Here is a 24,383-nt window from a genome sequence, read left to right as displayed (position 1 = left end):
TACCTTTGTGTGTTAGTGTGTTACTAGTTAATGGTGCAAGTCAGGCCAAAATGTTGTCATAGTTTCTTTCTCCTATCTGCAAGTTATCTGTGTATTGTTAAATCTTGAAATTTTCATATGGATAATCTCTATGCTGTCAGAAAGTATCTCGATACACTGAGTATCTTCATCCTTATCCACTCTATTGTTCCTTCTAAAATTGATTTTTGCAATTCTCTGTTTGTGAGTTTGCCCAATTACTTGCTTAAAACACCTCAGTCTATACTGAATCATGCAATAATGGTATTTTCACTCCTACCTGGATCCAAACTAGTCCCTAACTGTATGACTTGCAATGGCTCACTATTAAGGCAAGAATCAAATTTAAATTCTGCCTATTAACATTTAAAGCTATTAAGTTGAATAAACTAAAGTATCTAAATGAAATGCTTGTACTCTTCACATTGGGCTCAAGAATATTTTTGTGAATGGCTATGGATCCTTTCAGACTGACTGATCCTTATGCTGTTGGGAAGAAATCATTAGCAGAAAGAGCCTTTGTTATGTAACTCCAGGACTGTATAATACATCACTAAAGTCTGTTAAGAATCAGGAATCTGCTCATGTTTTAGGTCTCAGTTGAAAGTATATCTATTTTTTTAACGCTTATAATCCCAATGATCTCCATGGGGAAGTGGAATAGAATTCTTCCTCCATAAGCCACGCGTGTTGTAGGAGGTGACTAAAATGCCAGGAGCAAGGGACTAGTAACCCCTTCTCCTGTATATATTACTAAATGTAAAAGGAGAAACTTCTGTTTTTCCTTTTGGGTCACCCTGCCTCGATGGGATAAGGCTGGTGCATTGAGCGAAGAAGAAAGAATCCTGATTATCATACTCTCACTCTTGAATATAAACATCAGTATTCTTTTTATTTTAGTTGAACTATTGGTTTGATGCGTGAGCTATCAGACATATCCTGGGAATCAGACATGAGCACCCTAAATCCCCAACAGTGCCTAGAGAAGCTGAGTACAGTGCATACAAGGTATGTATGAAGCATGTACCATTGAGGAAACCCAGAAGATCAGATATACTGCAACAGAGGAAAGATAGTTTTAGCCAAGAGATCACTGAATTAGAGCAAAAGCTTAGTGTATCATACCTAACAGAAGACAACAAAGGGCCGTACAGGATATTGCAAGAAACCCAAAATATTTCTGTTCCTGTGCAAAATCCAAGCTTAGAACTACATGTAGAATTGGACCATTATTGAGAGGAGATTCGTGTACTAACGATGAACAGGAAATGAGTGAAATCCTAAAAGAACAGTATGAGTCGGTATTCAGCAACCCACTAAATGACAACAAGGCAGAAAATGCAGAAATATTTTTCACTCTGGTAGAAGGCCTCACAGACCAACTAACTGATGTTAGTACAAATCCCATAGATTTCGAAAAAGAAATGGACAACATGCCCAATCACTCAGTACCTGGACCAGATTCATGGAATGCTCTATTTATAAAGAAGTGCAAAGTCCCACTAGCACGAGTATTAGATCTAGGAGAAATGCCAGATGCCTTAAAGACTGCAGATATAGCTCCTTTGCATAAGGGAAGTAGTATAGCACTAGCTAAAAATTACAGACCAGTAACCCTAACTTCTCACATCATAAAAATCTTTGAAAGAGTGATGAGACAGCAGATTACAAATTTCATGGACCAGCACAACCAGCATAACCTGAACCAGCATGGTTTTAGAGCAAGACGATCATGCCTGTCACAGCTGCTGAACCATTATGACAGAATTATGGAGGCATTGGAAGACGACCAAAGTGCAGATGTGATTTACACAGATTTTGCAAAGGCGTATGACAAATGTGATTATGGAGTGATAGAGCACAAAATAAGGGTCATGGGCATTACAAGGAAAGTAGGCAGATGGATTTTTGGGTTCCTAACACAGAACACAGAAAGTAGTAGCGAACAGAGCAAGTTCCAGCATCAGCGAGGTCAAAATCTCAGTGCCCCAAGGCATTGTACTGGCACCACTGCTGTTTCTCATCCTCATAGCAGACATAGATAGAAACACCTTTCACACATTTGTATCATCATTTGCAGATGACATTAAAATAAGTATGAAAGTCACTATGGTAGAGGACACTGATAAATTACAGGATGACATGAGCAGGGTTTTCCAGTGGGCAGTGGAGAACAACATGACGTTCAATGGTGATGGGTTCCAGCTGCTTAAGTATGGAAAGAATGAAGAACTCAAAAGAAGCACTATATACAAAACTCGAGAGGGTCACCAAATGTATAGAATGAAAGGGAATAATTATGTCAGCTGACCTTTCTTTTAAAGATGATAACAAGACAAAGATCACGACAGCCAGGAAGATGATGGGGTGGGTATTGAGAACTTTCAAAACAAGAGAAATAATGCCGATGGTGACACTCTTCAAATTGCTAGTGCTCCCTCATTTAGAATATTGCTCAGTGCTGATGGCCCCATTCAAAGGAAGAGAAATATCAGAGCTGGAATAAATACAGAGATCGTTAACGGTTCACACTGAGTCAGTAAAGCACCTAAATTAATGGGAATGCCTTCCAGTCTTGAACATGTACTCACTGGAGTGGAGGAAAGAGATATAGTATATGATAACATTACGTACATGGAAAGTACTCGAGGGCTTGGTCCCAAATCTGCACACTGCCATAACAACATACTGGAGTGAGAGATATGGGAGGAAGTGTAAAATAAGCCCAGTAAGGAGCAGGGGTGTGGTGGGGACAATAAGGAAACATTGTATCAACATCTGAGGTCCCTGACTATTCAACATCTTACCAGAAGATATTAGAAACATGGCTGGAACAAGTACAGAAGCCTTCAAGAGGAAACCGGACAAGTATCTTCACCAGGTGCCAGATCAACTAGGCTGTGATGGATATGTGGGGCAGTGGGCCTCCAGCAGCAACAGCCTGGTTGACCAAGCAAGCACCAGACAAGCCTAGCCCATGGCCAGGCTCAGAGAGTAGTGAAACTCTCGAAACTTTTCAAAGGTAAAGATAAGGCTTGTGAATTTCCTTAAAGAACAGGCTTTCAAGAATTATAAAATTCCAAATTATTAATTATAATTATTCTGAATTATTTACTTTATATTAGTTCTTATTAACATATATACTAACATACAAAAAAAATTCCACATTTACAACTATGAACACTGTACTCATCTAATTATACTCACCTAATTGTGGCTGCAGGGATCGAGTTTCAGCTCTTGGCCCCACCTCTTCACTGGTCACTACTAGGTCCACTCTCTCTGTATACATGATACTCGTACTACTATCTACCTCATCCCCCCCCACCCCTGAGGATCTGCAACATAACACAGACAGTACAAGAATCAAATGTCTCTTTGATATACCACTTATTTGACTCAACCTGCTTAGAAACTCCAGGAAGATAAAAAGCCCAAAAGTATGGAACACACTACCTGAAGATGCAGAAAGTTCACCATCTGCCAACTGCTTCAATGTTAGGTAGAAGGACACAAGTGCAACTAATGCGACATTTTATTGTGGCAACGTTTCACTCTAAAGGAGCTTTGTCAAGCCCCTGGAGAGCAAAACGTTGCCACAATAAAATGTTGAATTAGTTGCCCTTGTGTCCTTTTACCTAACACATTGTTGGTAATTTTACAAACATTATTACAACTGCTTCAATGATTTTCTTAAAAGTGCCTTAAATCTGATGAAAGTGCTATGTTAAGTGATTGTAAACATTAAACACAGCCTCTGTAACCATATTCTCTAAACTTGAGTAGCACTCGTCCTCATGTGCTACTGTCACCGCCATATTTCTACCACCCAATAATAATTATAATCAATATTGTCAGTGCAGTCAAGATTATTCTCTCTTCATATCATATTGTATTAAATTTAGTATTCAAACAATTTACTTGTAATACATAACCATTTTAGTGTTAAATTGGTTTTATTCCTAAGGTTACCCAAATGCTATACAAACAATGGTCTTTTTAAATTACTGCACTGTTTCCATGTATAATGTTCAGAATATTTTTTTTTATTCTGCCACTAGTCCTACTAGTACTACTATCTGCTGCTACTATTAACAACAACTATTACTATATAAATGCTTTAGAAATCTTACAAGTTGAAGAATGAGACACTAGTGCAACATTTGGGTAATTTTATGGAAACATTTGGAGTAATGAAGCCACTGACTGGCCAAACATTTCCATAATAAAGTTACCCAAATGTTGAACGTGTCTCATTCTCAACTACAACTACTACTACAACTACTACTGCTGCTAACTACTAATTACTACACTACCACAACCACCACCACCAGTTAAGATACAAAGTACAGAATTATTGTTGAAGAATGCAATTTCATCAACAAAATGAGTGTCTATGTGACAATCAAATCGATTCAGAATGAGCAACACTCAGGTTGCAAATAATTTTAAAAGGGAGAAACTCATCTGTTTGTTCAGTGCTTCCATATCAATATAATAATTAATTTATTAGTTGTGGAGTTCCTGTAATACCACACAGAAAGAGCATCTTCCTTCCATGACTCAGAAAATTAAGCACAAATTCTGGCTCTGTATCAAGAATATGAAGATTTATGAAGGAGTTCAGGGAAACTGGTTAGCTGGAACCAAGTCCTGGAGGTGGAAAATACAGTGCGTGGACTCTGAAGAATAAGCCCTATGTGGAGCCCATATCTACAGTGACTTTTGTAGGTTTTAGAATCTAATCAAGACACATGAAATTGTTGTTGCTGCTTCTAGCCAACAGAGAAACTTTTCATCATCTTCAGATAACCAATTAGAGAGCCCTCCTCTCCGAGGAAATAATGGAACTGGAATCAGAAACAGTGGAGTTCTTAACTTGGGGGACAGTGTTTCCCAAACATTTGTAAAAACTCATACGTAGGAACAAAGACTGTTTGGACTCAATTTTAAAAATTAATAGAAAACTATGAAAGTTATGTCAAAAAGTACAAGATTAAAAAAAAAAGTCTTAGAAAGGTCATTCTATAACATACGAGAAGCACGGCTAAATCCTTTTCCTCTTACATTGATGATTGAATGCCTTAGTGGATCATGTGTGTGATATGTGAATTTCTGAGTTCTAATGAGAGATATATTCTAGAGGGGTGCCTTGAACCATTAATTAGTCACAGTGTGACTAGTTAGTGGTCCAAGTCAGATCAAAAGGTTGTCATAAATTTCTTTCTCCTACGTGCAGGTTATTTGTGTAAACAGTGGAACCTCTGGCCACGAATGCTTCTGAACACAAACAAATTGGTTCACGACCAAAAAATTCTGCAAACTTTTGCGTCTGGTCATGAACACATAATCGGGTGCCGAACAAACACAGCCACGCCAATTTTCACAGTCCGCATCATTGTTACTCATTTACCGACACCTCGGACTTACAACAGGCTCTCTGACCAGTATGCATGCCTAAATAATGAATATTAGAGCTGATTTCCTTTGTTCTGTTTATTACAATATACAGTACACTACTGTATAAACATTTAAAAATATACCACAAATGTTACAAATGGTGAGAAGGTGACATTAAAACAATATCAAAGATAGCTGACAGAAACCCACTACCATAATAGTATGCTCCTCACTTAGTGATGAATTCATTTACTGACATGGTCTTAGGAATGGAACTCCGTTGTTAAGCGAGGAGAAACTGTCTATTTTTTCTCAGTTGTTTGTTAGGCTATCTTATTAAAACTTGGGCAATGTATGATGGAAAGATAATTTTTAACATACACCAAAATTGAAAGAAATCAGGCGGCAAATAACGAAGTTCACTGCTCAGCCATTAGATGCTTAAAACTCTTAGGACTCGTGCAATGTTAGTTTTCTCTGTTGTTCAAGGTTTTCTCAGTGTTAGTCACGGTTTTCACATTTAGTTTACTATTATACTGTGTATTCTATGTTATAATTAACTATTTTTGTGTTTAAAAATCTTAAAAAAAAAACAATATTTACATACAGTTCCTAAGGATCTGGAATGGATTAACTGAATTTACATACAATCCAATGGGGAAATTAGGTTTGGAACACAACCAAATCAGGTCACAACCAGAGTTTTGGAATGAATTATCGTCGTGACCAGAGGTTCCAACTGTACCTGGAATACCTGGAAGGTGTTCCGGGGGTCAACGCCCCCACGGCCTAGTCCATGACCAGGCCTCATGGTAACCCAGTCATGGTAATGTACCTTCTTGTTCCAAAGAATTAGAGCCACTCTTCCCTCCCTTCAGTAAAACTTGATTACCTACCAATCTTTCTTTCTTTCAACACACCAGCCGTATCCCACCGAGGTGGGGTGGCCCAAAAGGAAAAACAAAAGTTTCTCCTTTCATATTTAGTAATATATACAGGAGAAGGGGTTACTAGCCCCTTGCTCCTGGCATTTTAGTCGCCTCTTACAACACGCATAGCTTACGGAGGAAGAATTCTGTTCCACTTCCCCATGGAGATAAGAGGAAATAAACAAGAACAAGAGCTAGTAAGAAAATAGAAGAAAACCCAGAGGGGTGTGTATACATATGCTTGTACATGTATGTGTAGTGTGACCTAAGTGTAAGCAGAAGTAGCAAGACGTACCTGAAACCTTGCATGTTTATGAGACAGAAAAAACACCAGCAATCCTACCTACCAATCTACACAGCATTAAATGACCCCCTACAGCTTCAGAGCTTTGTCCATAACTATAATAATCATCAACTATAACCCACAGTGCTCTCAAGCGAATGGAGCTCTTGGGAACATAGTGACGACCTTATAACAAACCCAGATTTGATACTATCATGAATGTAAAAAAAAAAAAAGTGTAATCAATGATGCCTTGTTTGGACTACGTACAACCTTATTCAGTATATTAGTAGTGTACATTACTGAAAAATTGATGAATGAGACACAGGTGCAACATCTGGGTATCTTTTTAAATAGCACAGATACCCAGGTCCTAGGTAGTAGGTTGGCAGACAGCAACTGCCCAGGAGGGTGCTACCGTTTTGCCAAGCGAGTGTAAAAGGGAAGCCTGTAATTGTTTTATATGATGGAAGAATTGCTGGGGTCTTTTTTCTGTCTCATAAACATGCAAGATTTCAGGTACATCTTGCTACTTCAACTTACACTTAGGTCACACTACACTTGCATGTACAGGCAGATATATACACACCCCTCTGGATTTTCTTCTATTTTCTTACTAGTTCTTGTTCTGGTTTACTTCCTCTTATCTCCGTGGGGAAGTGCAACAGAATTCTTCCTCTGTAAGCCATGCGTGTCATAAGAGGTGACTAAAATGCCGGAAGCAAGGGGCTAGTAACCCCTTCTCCTGTTTACGCTACAAAAGTTAAAAACAGAAACTTTCATTTTTCTTTTTAGGTCACCCTGCCTCGGTGGGACATGGCCGGTTTGATAAAAAGAAAAAAAAAAAAAATACCCAGGTTTTGTATATATGTCTAATTCATTAATCTTCTTCATGTAAAAGATCTACATTACTTGCAGAAGATCTACATTACTTGTAGAAGATCTACATTACTTGCAGAAGATCTACATTACTTGTAGAAGATCTACATTACTTGCAGAAGATCTACATTACTTGTAGAAGATCTACATTACTCCCATTACTCACAGCTTGTGTACTTTTTTATTCTCAAGAGTCCAGTGCCCAGATATTCAAACAACATTCATAACATCACCTGTAACAACACACTACTACACATGGCCCCAGAGATCACTTTCCACTGCATTCTCAATTTAAAATTTAACTTCTAGAAGAATGAAGTGACGATGAAAGAGCCTCTGATTAAATGAATTAAAGCCACACTCCTTTTTCTTTGATCGAGCTTCTTCACCTCCCATCCCTCAAGTATTATCTAACCCCCTGAGTTTAGCATTTCTCCATGAAAGTACTACTAATAATAAACTTTTGAAAAATCCTACTAACATTAATTATATATTTTAAGTAATTCATTGTGAATGCTCTCTAGCATCTATAAATCTATACATATATTTAATAGATTTTTTTTAACTTACTTTAAATAATACTGTATAAAGAATATTTTACAGCGAGACACCACAAGAATTATAAATATAATTCAGTATAAATTGACCTCAAAACGATGACCAACATACTTAACAAAATTTGTACATGTTCATTTAGTGAGTTCGCATTAAGTGAAAGCATCGTAAGTCCAACTTCTAAACGTAATCATTTCATTGTAGTGGCACACGGGTATTGTTCGAATCTCTGTGTTTTTGTCGTCGAAGACGTCCCACAGAGCACTGCGGATGCATACAACAAGAGCTGGACGGAATCTGAAAAGAAAAAAAGAAATGCTCATTTCGGCGACTTCCATTATACGTCAAGTGCTCAAAGAGTCATCACTCCCATGGTCTGGTCTCTGACCAGTCCACTTACAGTATGAAGAATGAGACACTTGTACAACATTTGGGAATCTTCTTTTCTCAAGACTGATGGACCGAACACTGTCTCCAGGCTAAGGGACTCATTACTCCAAACTGCTTCTTATCATCCACCATTTTTCTCTGTAATGGACTGAAGAATCCACTGGCTGGTGAAACCATTTCCCTAATAAAGATTCCAAAATGCTGCACAAGTGTCTCATTCTTCGACTTGTCAGTTTTCTAAACCACTTATATCAGACCCACTTACTGCATATCAGAATGGAAATATTACAGGAATAAGAAATATAATGAAATACAGAGGGAAATACAACAAGTTTGTAAGATTTTCCTTCCAGAAAAAAAAGACCAGTAGTCTTGCCAGAGTGAAAGAAAATGCCAGTAGTCTTGCCAGAGTGAAAGAAAATGCCAGTAGTCTTGCCAGAGTGAAAGAAAAGGCCAGCATTCTTGCCAGATTGAAAGAAAAGACCAGTAGTCTTGCTAGAGTGAAAGAAAAGACCAGCAGTCTTGCCAGAGTGAAAGAAAAGACCAGTAGTCTTGCCAGAGTGAAAGAAAAGACCAGTAGTTTTGCCAGAGTGAAAGAAAAGGCCAGCAATCTTGCCAGAGTGAAAGAAAAGACCAGTAGTCTTGCCAGAGTGAAAGAAAATACCAGCAATTTTGCCAGGGTGAATGAGAAGATCAGCAGTCTCACCAGAGTATAAGCAAAGGCCAGCAGACACAATCACCAGTCATTTGACATTTTTAAAACCATACCGTAGCATTTAAGTCAATGTTCAATTCGTTTAATATTCAATACATTTAATACCTTAAGCTTTACCTGTGCTTTACCAGTGACTGTTTTCAAGGACTCATTTACCCTCTTGCATCCCAGCCTGAGCCCAGGCTTTGCTGTTGACAGCCTGGTCAACCAGGTTGTCCATGCTAGCGGCCTCAAATTATACACCTACCATCCGACTTACGATCGAGTTCGGTTCCGAGAAACCGGTTGTAAGTTGAAATGGTCGTAAGTCGAACTTTACTACTGAATATCAACAAAACATTTTTTTTATGACTATTTTATTGTTTTAATTTGGTATTTCATGTTTTACTTTACTTTTTATGTTGTTAGTACTGTATTTTATACTGTAAGGTTTAGGATAAACACTGTGTACAACACAAATAGTTGTTTATTTCCCAGAAATTTGGCATAAAAAACACGGTCGTAAGTCGAGTGGTCGTAAGTCGAGCAAGTCCTAAGTCGGATGGTAGGTGTACATGCCAACATAAATAAAAATGTACACTGTAATTTCTTAAAATGAAAAAAACTATACTTATTAAAAACAAAGCTACACAGATAAAGACTACAAACATATATAACCTTAACACAAAAAGGTCAAAACGTAAAACAATTTTTTTTCTAGCTTTACCATTTACAATTTGTATATCAAAAGTCTGAAATTCGTTACCTTAAATGTCAACTTACGAATTTTTGTACTTTCTTGTGAGTTTTGCACACTTGTTTTTGGGCGTCTGACTACCGACAATGAAGACGAACACTAGGTTTGCTTGCTTCTCGATGAAGCTGTCTATGGCAGGAATGTCAAAACTTTGCGAGTCTCTCTCAGAGTGAATAAACACTCTCTCAAGCTTCTCACAACCTTGCAAAGATTTGAACAAGGCCGTCCCAGAAGCAAGGTAGTTTTGCTCGATCCTGAAAAAAAAAATTGATCTGTCACATAAGACAAAACAACAAACCTGAAATAGACGAAACCCAAAACACCAGATTGTACAATGGGTTGTTAATGCACAGTCACTGACAAAAGTTTTTCTTGTTTACATGACAATTCAAAGCAGTTTACAATCTGCCATGTAATATGAATTTAGTCTGTAACAAAAGATATAATTTAAAGTACAGAGCCCAAACATTTGAATAAGAATTTTAAATATAATTAACTGCACAAAGATGTACAGACAAATATTAAAACAAAAAAGTAAAATCTAGTACATTCTTATTTTTGCATCTATTTATAAATGGTTCCCTTTCCACAGATATCTAAACATTTCACCAACCTTCTTTTCATTACTCATTCCATGATTCTCCTTGTCTTTCATACACTCCTCTATCAACAAGTAAGCAGGTGGCTAGTAACCCCTTCTGTATAAATGACTAAATGTAAAAAACATTTTTTCTTTTTGGGTTATCCTGCCTTCGTAGGAGAGGGCCAGTGCATAAAAAAAAAAAAATGGCCTGAAATAGGTGCAAAGTGGCAGAAATATCTGATTTATGGTGATTTACTTGAGTAAGGGCTGGGGCCCTCCTACCCCTCCCAGTCTATTTTAAGGGTTTTCACTGGGTCTGCTCCAGTTATCAGGACCAATTATTTTTGGTTAAGTTTCATTAACTGGGATATAAAATAAAACTTTGTTTTTTGTGTAATGGATTTAAAATGAAGGGCAAGTGTTATACAGGAGGGCCCCACTTATACGGCAGGTTAGGTTCCAGGCTACCGCCGTAAAGCGGAAATCGCCGTAAAGTGGAACACCCTTTTTTTCCACTTATAAATGCATACAAACACTAGATAACAAGTTTACACTAACATATATTAAGTTAGCAATAGAACCAGGCATCAAAAAACAATAAAAAGGTACAATACACACATAGTGCACTCATTACATACCTTAAAATATTTATAGTCTTAATCTATGGTGAGACAAGTAGTATTTATTGTAAGAAATCAAATGTGGTATGTATTGTAATAGCCAGGCTACCTCGCCAGGCCACCCCACCCACACATACTATTCTATGATATTTAAGCATCCCAGAGCGATAAAATGTATATACAGTTCACTCATTACTTACCTTAAAATATTTGTAGTCTTAATGTAGGGTCAGGAGTAAGTAAATGAGATAAAACGAATAAATGAGAGAGAGAAAGAATGGGTACATGAGAGGTAACAGGTGCAGAGTTATGTAAACAAACCAGGCTCCCACATCTTATATTTATGTTTATTTATTCTATTGTGGGGTGTATTTATCATCTTTTTATGTTATGTATCGTGTTTATTATATAATTTTGAAAAAAATATCATGGCTGGATTAATGAAAATGTGTATATTACCGCAATATACGACATTTAATGAGACTCGGTGAGTATTGTTATTATCACCACTTGTGCAAGTCGTCTGCTCACATCTCACATTTGTTTATTTATTCTACTGTGGGGTGTATTTATCTTATTTATATGTTATGCATCGTGTTTATTATATAATTTTGAAAAAAATATCATGGATGGATTAATGAAAATGTGTATATTACCGTAATATACGACATTTAATGAGACTCGGCGAGTATTGTTATTATCACCACTTGTGCAAGTCGTCTGCTCACATCTCACATTTGTTTATTTATTCTACTGTGGCGTGTATTTATCTTATTTATATGTTATGCATCGTGTTTATTATATAATTTTGAAAAAAATATCATGGATGGATTAATGAAAATGTGTATATTACCGTAATATACGACATTTAATGAGACTCGGTGAGTATTGTTATTATGGCGTCACTTGTGGAAGTCGTCTGCTCACATCTCACATTTATGTTTATTTATTCTACTGTGGGGTGTATTTATCTTATTTATATGTTATGCATCGTGTTTATTATATAATTTTGAAAAAAATATCATGGATGGATTAATGAAAATGTGTATATTACCGTAATATACGACATTTAATGAGACTCGGTGAGTATTGTTATTATGGCGTCACTTGTGGAAGTCGTCTGCTCACATCTCACATTTATGTTTATTTATTCTACTGTGGGGTGTATTTATCTTATTTATATGTTATGCATCGTGTTTATTATATAATTTTGAAAAAAATATCATGGATGGATTAATGAAAATGTGTATATTACCGTAATATACGACATTTAATGAGACTCGGTGAGTATTGTTATTATGGCGTCACTTGTGGAAGTCGTCTGCTCACATCTCACATTTATGTTTATTTATTCTACTGTGGGGTGTATTTATCTTATTTATATGTTATGCATCGTGTTTATTATATAATTTTGAAAAAAATATCATGGATGGATTAATGAAAATGTGTATATTAACGTAATATACGACATTTAAATGACTCGATGTATGTAAGTTTATTTAGGTACAGGTATACATAAGTATAATTATCAGAGTATATATAAAATATGAAATAACTTTTAAAAACATTTGAAATTTTGGAGTTTCCAGACAAAATGGAGAGACTTAGTGCTTACTGAGCTCATGGAGAATGTAAACAAACAGGGTGGGGCACGGTGACCGTATTAGAAAGTCAGGTGGGGGGAGCCGTATAGTGAGTTTTGGTCATAATTTGAAATGTCCGTATTAGCGGAACGCCGTAAAGTGAAACGCCGTAAAGCGGGGCCTTCCTGTATAGGCAAGGACTGGAGACATAAGTAATGAAGAGACACAAAGTTCCTTTCGTGGATGAAAGCCCTATAGTGCATGTTCTGAACTGTTTTAAAATTTGAATTTGTATAATTTTTTGTAATATTGTTTTAATTACTGGCTTCCAGGCACTTGATTGGCTAGTTTTGATAGATGAATGGGCAGAAGGAATAATAGTGAAATAGCCAGAAATTGGGTCAGTTTGAGTACTGGAATTACCTTAAAGGCCTCAAAATGGACAAAATAGCAGATGCATAAAGTGTTCCTTGACCTCCAACTTCGGGCCTGCATAATTTGGAAGTCTTACACTAAATTTCGTATTTTTGGAGTCATTATCTTTAAAAAAAAATTTCTACCATTTCAGGGAACAAAATGTTTTTTTTTTTAAATAGCAATACCGACAGGATTTTTAATTTTGGGGTCACAACAGTGAGTGTTAGTATCAGTTGTTTTCTGGTGCAAGTTTTAATTAATTCTTTTTGCACCTCAATTAAATTATTAGTAATACAGCAAGGTCTCAATTAGTGAGAGTTCGAATGGCGAAAATTCTGATGTGTGAAATTTATTAATGCTCGTTTTTTCCCACAAACTCTTCAAATCATGTTCAAAAATTACACATGATCTGAATAGTGCAAATTTGAATAATGCAATCACTTCAGGGGATTCATTATTTGAACTAACTGAGCCCTAGCTCTACTTTAGAAAGTGCGTTTGCAGTGAAAATACATAATACAAATACTCTTATAACTCTCCAAAAATATTACAGCATGCACATGTTAACCATTTGTGACATTACCTGAGATTAACAAGGTTTCTACAGTGTGCCAGTGCCTGAGAAAAGTGAGCCAGGTAACAGCATTTCCCTGAAGGTCCTAAATGCTTCAAACGAAGAAATTTCAACTCCTGACATCCTAGGGCTATCTGAAAAACATTAATTACAGGAAACCGGTTAGCCGAACTTGAGTCCTGGAGGTGGAAAGCACAATGCCTGCACTTTAAAGGATGGGTTTGGGATACTGGCTGTTTGGAGTGACATCTAAACTACCCCATATGAGCGCCTCTACAAAGACAGTGATTGTGTGTAAATAATGGTGAAATTTGAATAATGATGAAAGTGTTTCTTTCTTTATTTTTTGGGTCACCCTGCTTCAGTAGGAGATGGCTGACGTGTTAAAAAAAAAAAAAACTAATTTGGATTCAGGGTGGCATGATTTTGTATTTCACACCTCCTGGGTTATTACAATAAGTGACACAGGATGGTACAGGAACAAGGCTGGGTAAGCCACATTTATTTATATTAGAAAGACCACTTTCAATAAAAGTCTCCTATGAAAGATTAGCTTAGAAAGATAAAAAATAAAAGCATAAAGAGTGAGATATTGGATAGAGCTAAGATTTTTTTGTTTGCATGAAATAGAAAGAGAACATATAGGTAGTAGGTTGGTAGACAGCAGCCGCCCAGGGAGGTACTACCGTCCTGTCAAGCAAGTGTAAAATGGAAACCTGTAATTGTTTTACATGATGGTAGGATTGCTGGTGTCTTTTTTCTGTCTCATAAACATGCAAGATTTCAGGTACGTCTTGCTACTTCTACTTACACTTAGGTCACACTGTACATACATGTACAAGCATATATATACACACCCCTCTGGGTTTTCTTCCATTTTCTTTCTAGTTCTTGTTCTTGTTTATTTCCTCTTATCTCCATGGGGAAGTGGAACAGAATTCTTCCTCCGTACACCATGCGTGTTGTAAGAGGCAACTAAAATGCCGGGAGCAAGGGGATAGTAACCCCTTCTCCTGTATATATTTTTATTTTTTTATTATTATCACACTGGCCGATTCCCACCAAGGCAGGGTGGCCCGAAAAAGAAAAACTTTCACCATCATTCACTCCATCACTGTCTTGCCAGAAGGGTGCTTTACACTACAGTTTTTAAACTGCAACATTAACACCCGTCCTTCAGAGTGCAGGCACTGTACTTCCCATCTCCAGGACTCAAGTCCGGCCTGCCGGTTTCCCTGAATCCCTTCATAAATGTTACTTTGCTCACAATCCAACAGCACGTCAAGTATTAAAAACCATTTGTCTCCATTCACTCCTATCAAACACGCTCACGCATGCCTGCTGGAAGTCCAAGCCCCTCGCACACAAAACCTCCTTTACCCCCTCCCTCCAACCCTTCCTAGGCCGACCCCTACCCCGCCTTCCTTCCACTACAGACTGATACACTCTTGAAGTCATTCTGTTTCGCTCCATTCTCTCTACATGTCCGAACCACCTCAACAACCCTTCCTCAGCCCTCTGGACAACAGTTTTGGTAATCCCGCACCTCCTCCTAACTTCCAAACTACGAATTCTCTGCATTATATTCACACCACACATTGCCCTCAGACATGACATCTCCACTGCCTCCAGCCTTCTCCTCGCTGCAACATTCATCACCCACGCTTCACACCCATATAAGAGCGTTGGTAAAACTATACTCTCATACATTCCCCTCTTTGCCTCCAAGGACAAAGTTCTTTGTCTCCACAGACTCCTAAGTGCACCACTCACTCTTTTTCCCTCATCAATTCTATGATTCACCTCATCTTTCATAGACCCATCCGCTGACACGTCCACTCCCAAATATCTGAATACATTCACCTCCTCCATACTCTCTCCCTCCAATCTGATATTCAATCTTTCATCACCTAATCTTTTTGTTATCCTCATAACCTTACTCTTTCCTGTACTCACCTTTAATTTTCTTCTTTTGCACACCCTACCAAATTCATCCACCAATCTCTGCAGCTTCTCTTCAGAATCTCCCAAGAGCACAGTGTCATCAGCAAAGAGCAGCTGTGACAACTCCCACTTTGTGTGTGATTCTTTATCTTTTAACTCCACGCCTCTTGCCAAGACCCTCGCATTTACTTCTCTTACAACCCCATCTATAAATATATTAAACAACCACGGTGACATCACACATCCTTGTCTAAGGCCTACTTTTACTGGGAAAAAATTTCCCTCTTTCCTACATACTCTAACTTGAGCCTCACTATCCTCGTAAAAACTCTTCACTGCTTTCAGTAACCTACCTCCTACACCATACACTTGCAACATCTGCCACATTGCCCCCCTATCCACCCTGTCATACGCCTTTTCCAAATCCATAAATGCCACAAACACCTCTTTAGCCTTATCTAAATACTGTTCACTTATATGTTTCACTGTAAACACCTGCTCCACACACCCCCTACCTTTCCTAAAGCCTCCTTGTTCATCTGCTATCCTATTCTCCGTCTTACTCTTAATTCTTTCAATTATAACTCTACCATACACTTTACCAGGTACACTCAACAGACTTATCCCCCTATAATTTTTGCACTCTCTTTTATCCCCTTTGCCTTTATACAAAGGAACTATGCATGCTCTCTGCCAATCCCTAGGTACCTTACCCTCTTCCATACATTTATTAAATAATTGCACCAACCACTCCAAAACTATATCCCCACCTGCTTTTAACATTTCTATCTTTATCCCATCAATCCCGGCTGCCTTACCCCCTTTCATTTTACCTACTGCCTCACGAACTTCCCCCACACTCACAACTGGCTCTTCCTCACTCCTACAAGATGTTATTCCTCCTTGCCCTATACACGAAATCACAGCTTCCCTATCTTCATCAACATTTAACAATTCCTCAAAATATTCCCTCCATCTTCCCAATACCTCTAACTCTCCATTTAATAACTCTCCTCTCCTATTTTTAACTGACAAATCCATTTGTTCTCTAGGCTTTCTTAACTTGTTAATCTCACTCCAAAACTTTTTCTTATTTTCAACAAAATTTGTTGATAACATCTCACCCACTCTCTCATTTGCTCTCTTTTTACATTGCTTCACCACTCTCTTAACCTCTCTCTTTTTCTCCATATACTCTTCCCTCCTTGCATCACTTCTACATTGTAAAAACTTCTCATATGCTAACTTTTTCTCCCTTACTACTCTCTTTACATCATCATTCCACCAATCGCTCCTCTTCCCTCCTGCACCCACTTTCCTGTAACCACAAACTTCTGCTGAACACTAACACTACATTTTTAAACCTACCCCATACCTCTTCGACCCCATTGCCTATGCTCTCATTAGCCCATCTATCCTCCAATAGCTGTTTATATCTTACCCTAACTGCCTCCTCTTTTAGTTTATAAACCTTCACCTCTCTCTTCCCTGATGCTTCTATTCTCCTTGTATCCCATCTACCTTTTACTCTCAGTGTAGCTACAACTAGAAAGTGATCTGATATATCTGTGGCCCCTCTATAAACATGTACATCCTGAAGTCTACTCAACAGTCTTTTATCTACCAATACATAATCCAACAAACTACTGTCATTTCGCCCTACATCATATCGTGTATACTTATTTATCCTCTTTTTCTTAAAATATGTATTACCTATAACTAAACCCCTTTCTATACAAAGTTCAATCAAAGGGCTCCCATTATCATTTACACCTGGCACCCCAAACTTACCTACAGCACCCTCTCTAAAAGTTTCTCCTACTTTAGCATTCAGGTCCCCTACCACAATTACTCTCTCACTTGGTTCAAAGGCTCCTATACATTCACTTAACATCTCCCAAAATCTCTCTCTCTCCTCTGCATTCCTCTCTTCTCCAGGTGCATACACGCTTATTATGACCCACTTCTCGCATCCAACCTTTACTTTAATCCACATAATTCTTGAATTTACACATTCATATTCTCTTTTCTCCTTCCATAACTGATCATTTAACATTACTGCTACCCCTTCCTTTGCTCTAACTCTCTCAGATACTCCAGATTTAATCCCATTTATTTCCCCCCACTGAAACTCTCCTACCCCCTTCAGCTTTGTTTCACTTAGAGCCAGGACATCCAACTTCTTTTCATTCATAACATCAGCAATCATCTGTTTCTTGTCATCCGCACTACATCCACGCACATTTAAGCATCCCAGTTTTATAAAGTTTTTCTTCTTCTCTTTTTTTAGTAAATGTATACAGGAGAAGGGGTTACTAGCCCATTGCTCCCGGCATTTTAGTCGCCTCATACGACACGCATGGCTTACGGAGGAAAGATTCTTTTCCACTTCCCCATGGACAATAGAAGAAATAAAAAAGAACAAGAGCTATTTAGAAAAAGGAGAAAAACCTAGATGTATGTATATATATATATATGCATGTGCGTGTCTGTGAAGTGTGACCAAAGTGTAAGTAGGAGTAGCAAGATATCCCTGTTATCTAGCGTGTTTATGAGACAGAAAAAGAAACCAGCAATCCTACCATCATGCAAAACAGTTACAGGTTTTTGTTTCACAGTCATCTGGCAGGACGGTAGTACTTCCCTGGGTGGTTGCTGTCTACCAACCTACTACCTGTATATATTATTAAATGTAAAAGGAGAAACTTTCGTTTCTAGTTTAGGGCCACCCTGCCTCGGTGGGATACAGCCGATGTGTTGAAAGAAAGAAAGAGAACATGTAGGTAGTAGGTTGGTAGACAGCAGCCGCCCAGGGAGGTACTACCGTCCTGTCAAGTGAGTGTAAAACGGAAACCTGTAATTCTTTTACATGATGGTAGGATTGCTGGTGTCTTTTTTCTGTCTCATAAACATGCAAGATTTCAGGTACGTCTTGCTACTTCTACTTACACTTAGGTCACACTACACATACATGTACAAGCGTATATATTTTCTTTAGTTCTTGTTCTTGTTTATTTCCTCTTATCTCCATGGGGAAGCGGAACAGAATTCTTCCTCCGTAAGCCATGCGTGTTGTAAGAGGCGGCTAAAATGCCAGGAGCAAGGGGCTAGTAACCCCTTCTCCTGTATGTTACTAAATGTGAAAGGAGAAACTTTTGTTTTTCCTCTTGGGCCACCCCGCCTTGGTGGGATACGGCCAGTGTGTTGAAAGAAAGAAAGAGAACAATCTCCATGTGGGGAAGTGGAACAGAATTCTTCCTCCACTAGTCATGCGTGTCGTAAGAGGCGACTAAAATGCCAGGAGCAAGGGGCTAGTAGCCCCTTCTCCTGCATATATTACTAAATGTGAAAGGAGAAACTTTCGTTTTTCCTTCTCGGCCACCCCGCCTTGGTGGGATACGGCCGGTGTGTTGAAAGAAAGAAAGAAGAAAGAGAACAGCAATGAGAGGAGATATACCATATAGCAAGATTACCAGTGAGGTGCCACAAGGAAAAGTACTTACTCCCATAATGTTTCTCATCCCCAAGGCAATGCTTTTTGACTAGAGTAGTTGTGTGAGAAAATTCTAAAGGAGAGGGGTCAGGATATTGTAATTTGGAGGGGTATTTGAGTTGTTATGTTGATGTGCTTCTGGCAAGACAGTGATGGAGTGAGTGATGATGAAAAAGTTTCTTCTTTTTTTGCATCACCCTACCTTGGTGGGAGACAGCTAATGTGATTAAAAAAATCCTGGTGCACAATAACTAATAATTTTACAATGGGTCACTATATCTGGTATAAGACTAAACCATACCCCCGGCTGGGATTGAACCCGCGGTCATAGAGTCTCAAAACTCCAGCCCGTCGCGTTAGCCACTAGACCAGCTAGCCACAATAAGATTCATCCAACTAGGTATATTTCTACACCATAGGAAAGTTAGCACAGGCACCTCTGTGACCACAAATGCAAGTTTTTACAGACGAATCTCCAGCTAGCGTGGCCGTGACGAACTCTAGCTCAAGTCCCTTCACTGCCGTCAACATGACTTAAGAAATCGTAATGACACGATTGCAAATAAACCATACCCCCGGCTGGGATTGAACCCGCGGTCATAGAGTCTCAAAACTCCAGCCCGTCGCGTTAGCCACTAGACCAGCTAGCCACAATAAGATTCATCCAACTAGGTATATTTCTACACCATAGGAAAGTTAGCACAGGCACCTCTGTGACCATAAATGCAAGTGGCTAGCTGGTCTAGTGGCTAACGCGACGGGCTGGAGTTTTGAGACTCTATGACCGCGGGTTCAATCCCAGCCGGGGGTATGGTTTATTTGCAATCGTGTCATTACGATTTCTTAAGTCATGTTGACGGCAGTGAAGGGACTTGAGCTAGAGTTCGTCACGGCCACGCTAGCTGGAGATTCGTCTGTAAAAACTTGCATTTGTGGTCACAGAGGTGCCTGTGCTAACTTTCCTATGGTGTAGAAATATACCTAGTTGGATGAATCTTATTGTGGCTAGCTGGTCTAGTGGCTAACGCGACGGGCTGGAGTTTTGAGACTCTATGACCGCGGGTTCAATCCCAGCCGGGGGTATGGTTTATTTGCAATCGTGTCATTACGATTTCTTAAGTCTGGTATAAGACTAATTCTCATCTGTCTTGTCTTACCTCAATTAAAAATAATCTGTTGGTTATAGGGATACCATCAATGTAAGACATGTAAGTCTCACCTCAATTAAAAATAATTCATTGGTTACAGGGGTACTATCGAGTGTAAGATGTGTCAGCCTCACCTCAATTAAAAATAACCCATTGGTTATAGGGATACCATCGAGTGTAAGATGTGTCAGCCTCTTGAGCTTCTTCATGTTTTCCAGACACTCCCAGTGAACTTTAGCTGGACTGCATGATGTACTGTGGAAAATAAAGATTATTACCTATTTTAAGTTCCTAACTTTTAGAGCAACAGTTGTTGTGAAAATCTTTAAAAAACTTATTAAAAGGTTCTCTAAAATCTGACTTTTGCCATCTCACAAAAATTTCTTGTATTATTTGGAATGTTTGTCCCACAAATTGTACAATTAAATGCTCAGTTTGTTTAAGATAAAAAGTAAATGTAAGCAAAGGCAAGAAAGATGCCATAAATAAAACAACAGCATCTTACAAATGAGAATTATCAAGCAAATAAATACCACTAAACAAGTGAAACGTATAAACAATAGTCATAACTAAGTGACATAAACCACTCTTAAAATCCCCACCCAAAGTGGTCAGGCCACTTACCTATCTCTACAAATTTTCCAAGAAATTTCATGTTTTTTGGTATCACTGCCTTCCAAAAAATGTTGTCCACCATTTACAAAAAACTTTTCTGAAAAATCATGATACTGGCATTGCAGAGGTTAATATCTTGTTTGCCAAGGAAGGCATATAAAGGAATACAGGCGGGCCGTGCTTTAAGTGCTTCACTTTACAACATTTCACTAATGCAGCGGTTTTCAATCATACCCATTCTTCATTTACTCAGACTTCCCAGACTTCCTACAATAAATATATTCACCACTCACTATAAGCTAAGAACAAAAATATTTTAAGGTAAGCAATGTGTGTACTATATATGCATTGTTTAGTCCTAACTCTACTGCTCACTTAATATAAGATAGTGTAAACATGTTATCAGGCTTTTAGATGTATTTGAAATTGAAAAACGTCTGTGTTTCACTTTACAGCTATTTTTGCTGTACAGCAGTAGCCAGAACCTAACCTGCTGTATTAAGTGGGGCCTTCCTGTATATACAAACATACCTTGTATTAAATCCAATTTCTAGCATTGTGATCATTGGACAGTTTTCAAAAACCAAGTTGAAGGCAGCTATTTCAACTTCTTCCAAATTACTTGTACTGGGGACGCCAACTCTCTTGCGTTTAAATCCGACGGTGATTAAGTTCTCTGCCTTGGTAATGCAGGATTTCTTAGTGTGTCGAATTTCTGAAAACAAAGTACGGTACGGTATTTATATTAGGTATCAATAATTAAGAAAATGTGCTGTATTACCCACATGGGTCTGGGACAATTTTGGAAATATAATAATACAGGTCTCCATGGGGAAGTGGAACTGAATTCTTCACCCAGAAACCACATGTATTGTAAGACGTGACTAAAATGCCGGGAGCAAGAGGCTAGTAACCCCTTCTCCTGTATATATTACTAAATTTAAAAGGATAAACTTTCATCTTTCTTTTTTGGGCCACCCTGCCTTAGTGGGATACAGCCGGTTTGTTGAGAGAAGATGATAATACAGGCACTGACTGAGTGATGGTGAATGTGCTCATTTTTTCTTTAGAGCACCATGCCTTGATAGACAATGCCAATTTTTTTTTTTCAACAAACCAGCCGTATCCCACAAAGGTGGGGTGGCCCAAAAAGAAAAACGAAAATTTTTCCTTTTTAATTTAGTAATTTGTACAGAAGGGGTTACTAGCCCCTTGCTCCCGGCATTTTAGTTGCCTCTTACAACATGCATGGCTTACAGAGGAAGAATTCTGTTCCACTTCCCCATGGAGAATAATGGCAATAGTAAAACTAATTTAAATTTCTAGTTTTTAGAAATTACTGAAACTCTCTTAAAATGTCTTGATGCTGGTGAAAGGCTCTTAGTGCAAAGAGCAGGAGCAATCCTTCCTTTCCTTGGATAAAACCTGATTACTTTTCATTCCCAAAGCAAAACATAACCCGTATGGGTCATACTGTGCTTTGGGAAGCTTTAAAGATCTAAAGGTCTTGGAAAGCTCTAAACCCATAAAGGTTTCCAACAAGTGTATTTCAAAAAGAGCTTTATAAAATCATGCTAAAGTTTTCTTTGAATCTAACAAAGTCATAAATAAAAGCTTACTGTGCTCTAGTGCTGTATGCTGTATCACCATAATTTAGTGCTCTCCTGTTGACTATATTAATTGCTATGCACTAAGGGTGATGGCATTACACATATTTGTAGGTACTCTCCCTTCCAACTAACCTAACCACGAAAGTTCTGTTGATAAATAAGACCAATGTACAATGCCTGGGTATTTCAACTCTAAAACTGGTTCACCAACCAATGGCTTTTTCAATTCAATAGAGAAGTTAATTGAAGGACTTGAACTGGAATAAGTAGATGAGGAGGAAATCAGTTCTTTGGGGCCCCTAGAAGATGATGTCCATCACTCAGGTGTTGCCCCCCATGTGTCTTATTCAACAATTTGTGAGTGCTGTATACCATTTAGGTAATGAAAGTATTATAGTTGATTTGCATAAGCAACACAACATAAAATGCAGGAAAGACAACATAAAATTCTTTTCCTGTTCCTCTTTCTAATTTTCTTTGTTCCAGGTAATGGTTAGGTAGTGTTGAATACAGAGGTTTAAAACTTATAATTGTGCCCCTCAGGCTGTGAAATGTATTACTCTTCAAATGTAACATTCTCAGCTTTATATAATATGCATCATCTAAATTACCCTTTATGTTATAAACAAAAATGTTTGACAAGAAAACTGCAACACTTGACAAGTTCTCTATTTTCAAAAAAAATTCATTCAAAATTACTGCATTCAAAAGTGCTCAATTTATTCAAAAGTGCTTAATTCATTCAAAAATGTTGCATTCACTGAAAAGTGTTCCAAGAATTCAGGAGTGTTTTACACATACTGAATGTCATCAAGTGAATTATTGCATAGTAATAAAAGCAGAAATCTTTCTTCTTTCAATGCACCAGCCGTATCCCACCAAAAAGAAAAACAAAAGTTTCTCTATATAAATTTAGTAATGTGTACAAGAGAAGGAGTTACTGGCCCCTCGCTCCCAGCATTTTAGTCGCCACTTATGACATGCATGGCTTATAGAGGAAGGATTCTGTTCCACTTACCCCATGGAGAAAAAGTAGAAACTATTACACTATATAAAAGCAAGCAGACTAAGTCCATCGTATGTATCACTGAGAGAAAAAACATCTTCTATGGTTTAAAGGTTATTCAGCCCCTGGAGAATGGGAGGTAATCAGGTCTGAGCCAAGGAAGGAAAGGGCAGCACCATTTCTGGAGATTAGAATACTGAAAATATGGAAGTTGAATGAAAAACATTTTTAAGACTATTGTCAGGGGGAGTTACAATTATAAGAGCTCCACATTTAGTCCAATTTCCCAGCCCAAGGAAGTCACTACAAGTATTTTATTACAACATTGGCATTTGGAGTGTGAGCAAAGTAACATCTATGAAAGGATTCAGGGAAACCAGTTAGCCAGACTTAACTCTTGGAGGTGGGAAGGTTCCTGCACTCTGAAGGAGGGTGGAGATATGTTGCAGTTTTTGAAATGTACTATTGGCATGATTCTGGCAAGAGAGTGATGGAGCGAGTGACGAATAAAGTGTTTCTTAATTTTTAGGTCACCCTGCCTCGGTGGAGAATGGCCGACGCGCTTAAAAAAAATTACACTAGCAAGGGTATGTGGAAAACATAAAAAAAAAAAAAGTGAAAACAAACCTAAATAACCTCAAATGACCAAAGGAAAAAAGTGACTGATCACAACAAATAGAAGCAACTGCAACAAACACTGCTGTTCTTTTACCTCTACATGAAAGATGTCTGAGCACATCAATTTCAGCCTCTGCAAACATAATATATCCAGCACGCTGAATAGGTCCAGTTTCCTCTGGAAGACTTCTATACATGTACTTGTGCTGACACTATTTCTAACATGTGGTGGTAGCAGACTGAATAGTCTTGACCCACAGATGTTGA

General features: G+C 38.1%; 1 protein-coding gene across 1 annotated transcript in view; it reads right to left on the bottom strand.

Annotated features, from left to right (window-relative positions):
* The window catches only part of LOC128701237 (F-box/LRR-repeat protein 18), a 36,935-nt gene that overhangs the window by 2,875 nt on the left and 9,677 nt on the right, over positions 1-24,383 (bottom strand). Inside the window, exons 8-12 of the mRNA XM_070080314.1 lie at positions 21,414-21,597; positions 20,402-20,522; positions 13,692-13,816; positions 9,932-10,159; positions 8,179-8,361 (exon numbers count right to left, since the gene is read on the bottom strand). Coding sequence (XP_069936415.1) covers positions 8,217-8,361; positions 9,932-10,159; positions 13,692-13,816; positions 20,402-20,522; positions 21,414-21,597 — 803 coding nt within the window. The 3' untranslated portion in view covers positions 8,179-8,216. The remainder of the gene's footprint in view (positions 1-8,178; positions 8,362-9,931; positions 10,160-13,691; positions 13,817-20,401; positions 20,523-21,413; positions 21,598-24,383) is intronic.

The sequence above is a fragment of the Cherax quadricarinatus genome, unplaced genomic scaffold (genome assembly GCF_038502225.1).
Source record: "Cherax quadricarinatus isolate ZL_2023a unplaced genomic scaffold, ASM3850222v1 Contig314, whole genome shotgun sequence".
Lineage (NCBI taxonomy): Eukaryota > Metazoa > Arthropoda > Malacostraca > Decapoda > Parastacidae > Cherax > Cherax quadricarinatus.
This window is presented reverse-complemented; position numbering and strand designations above follow the sequence as displayed.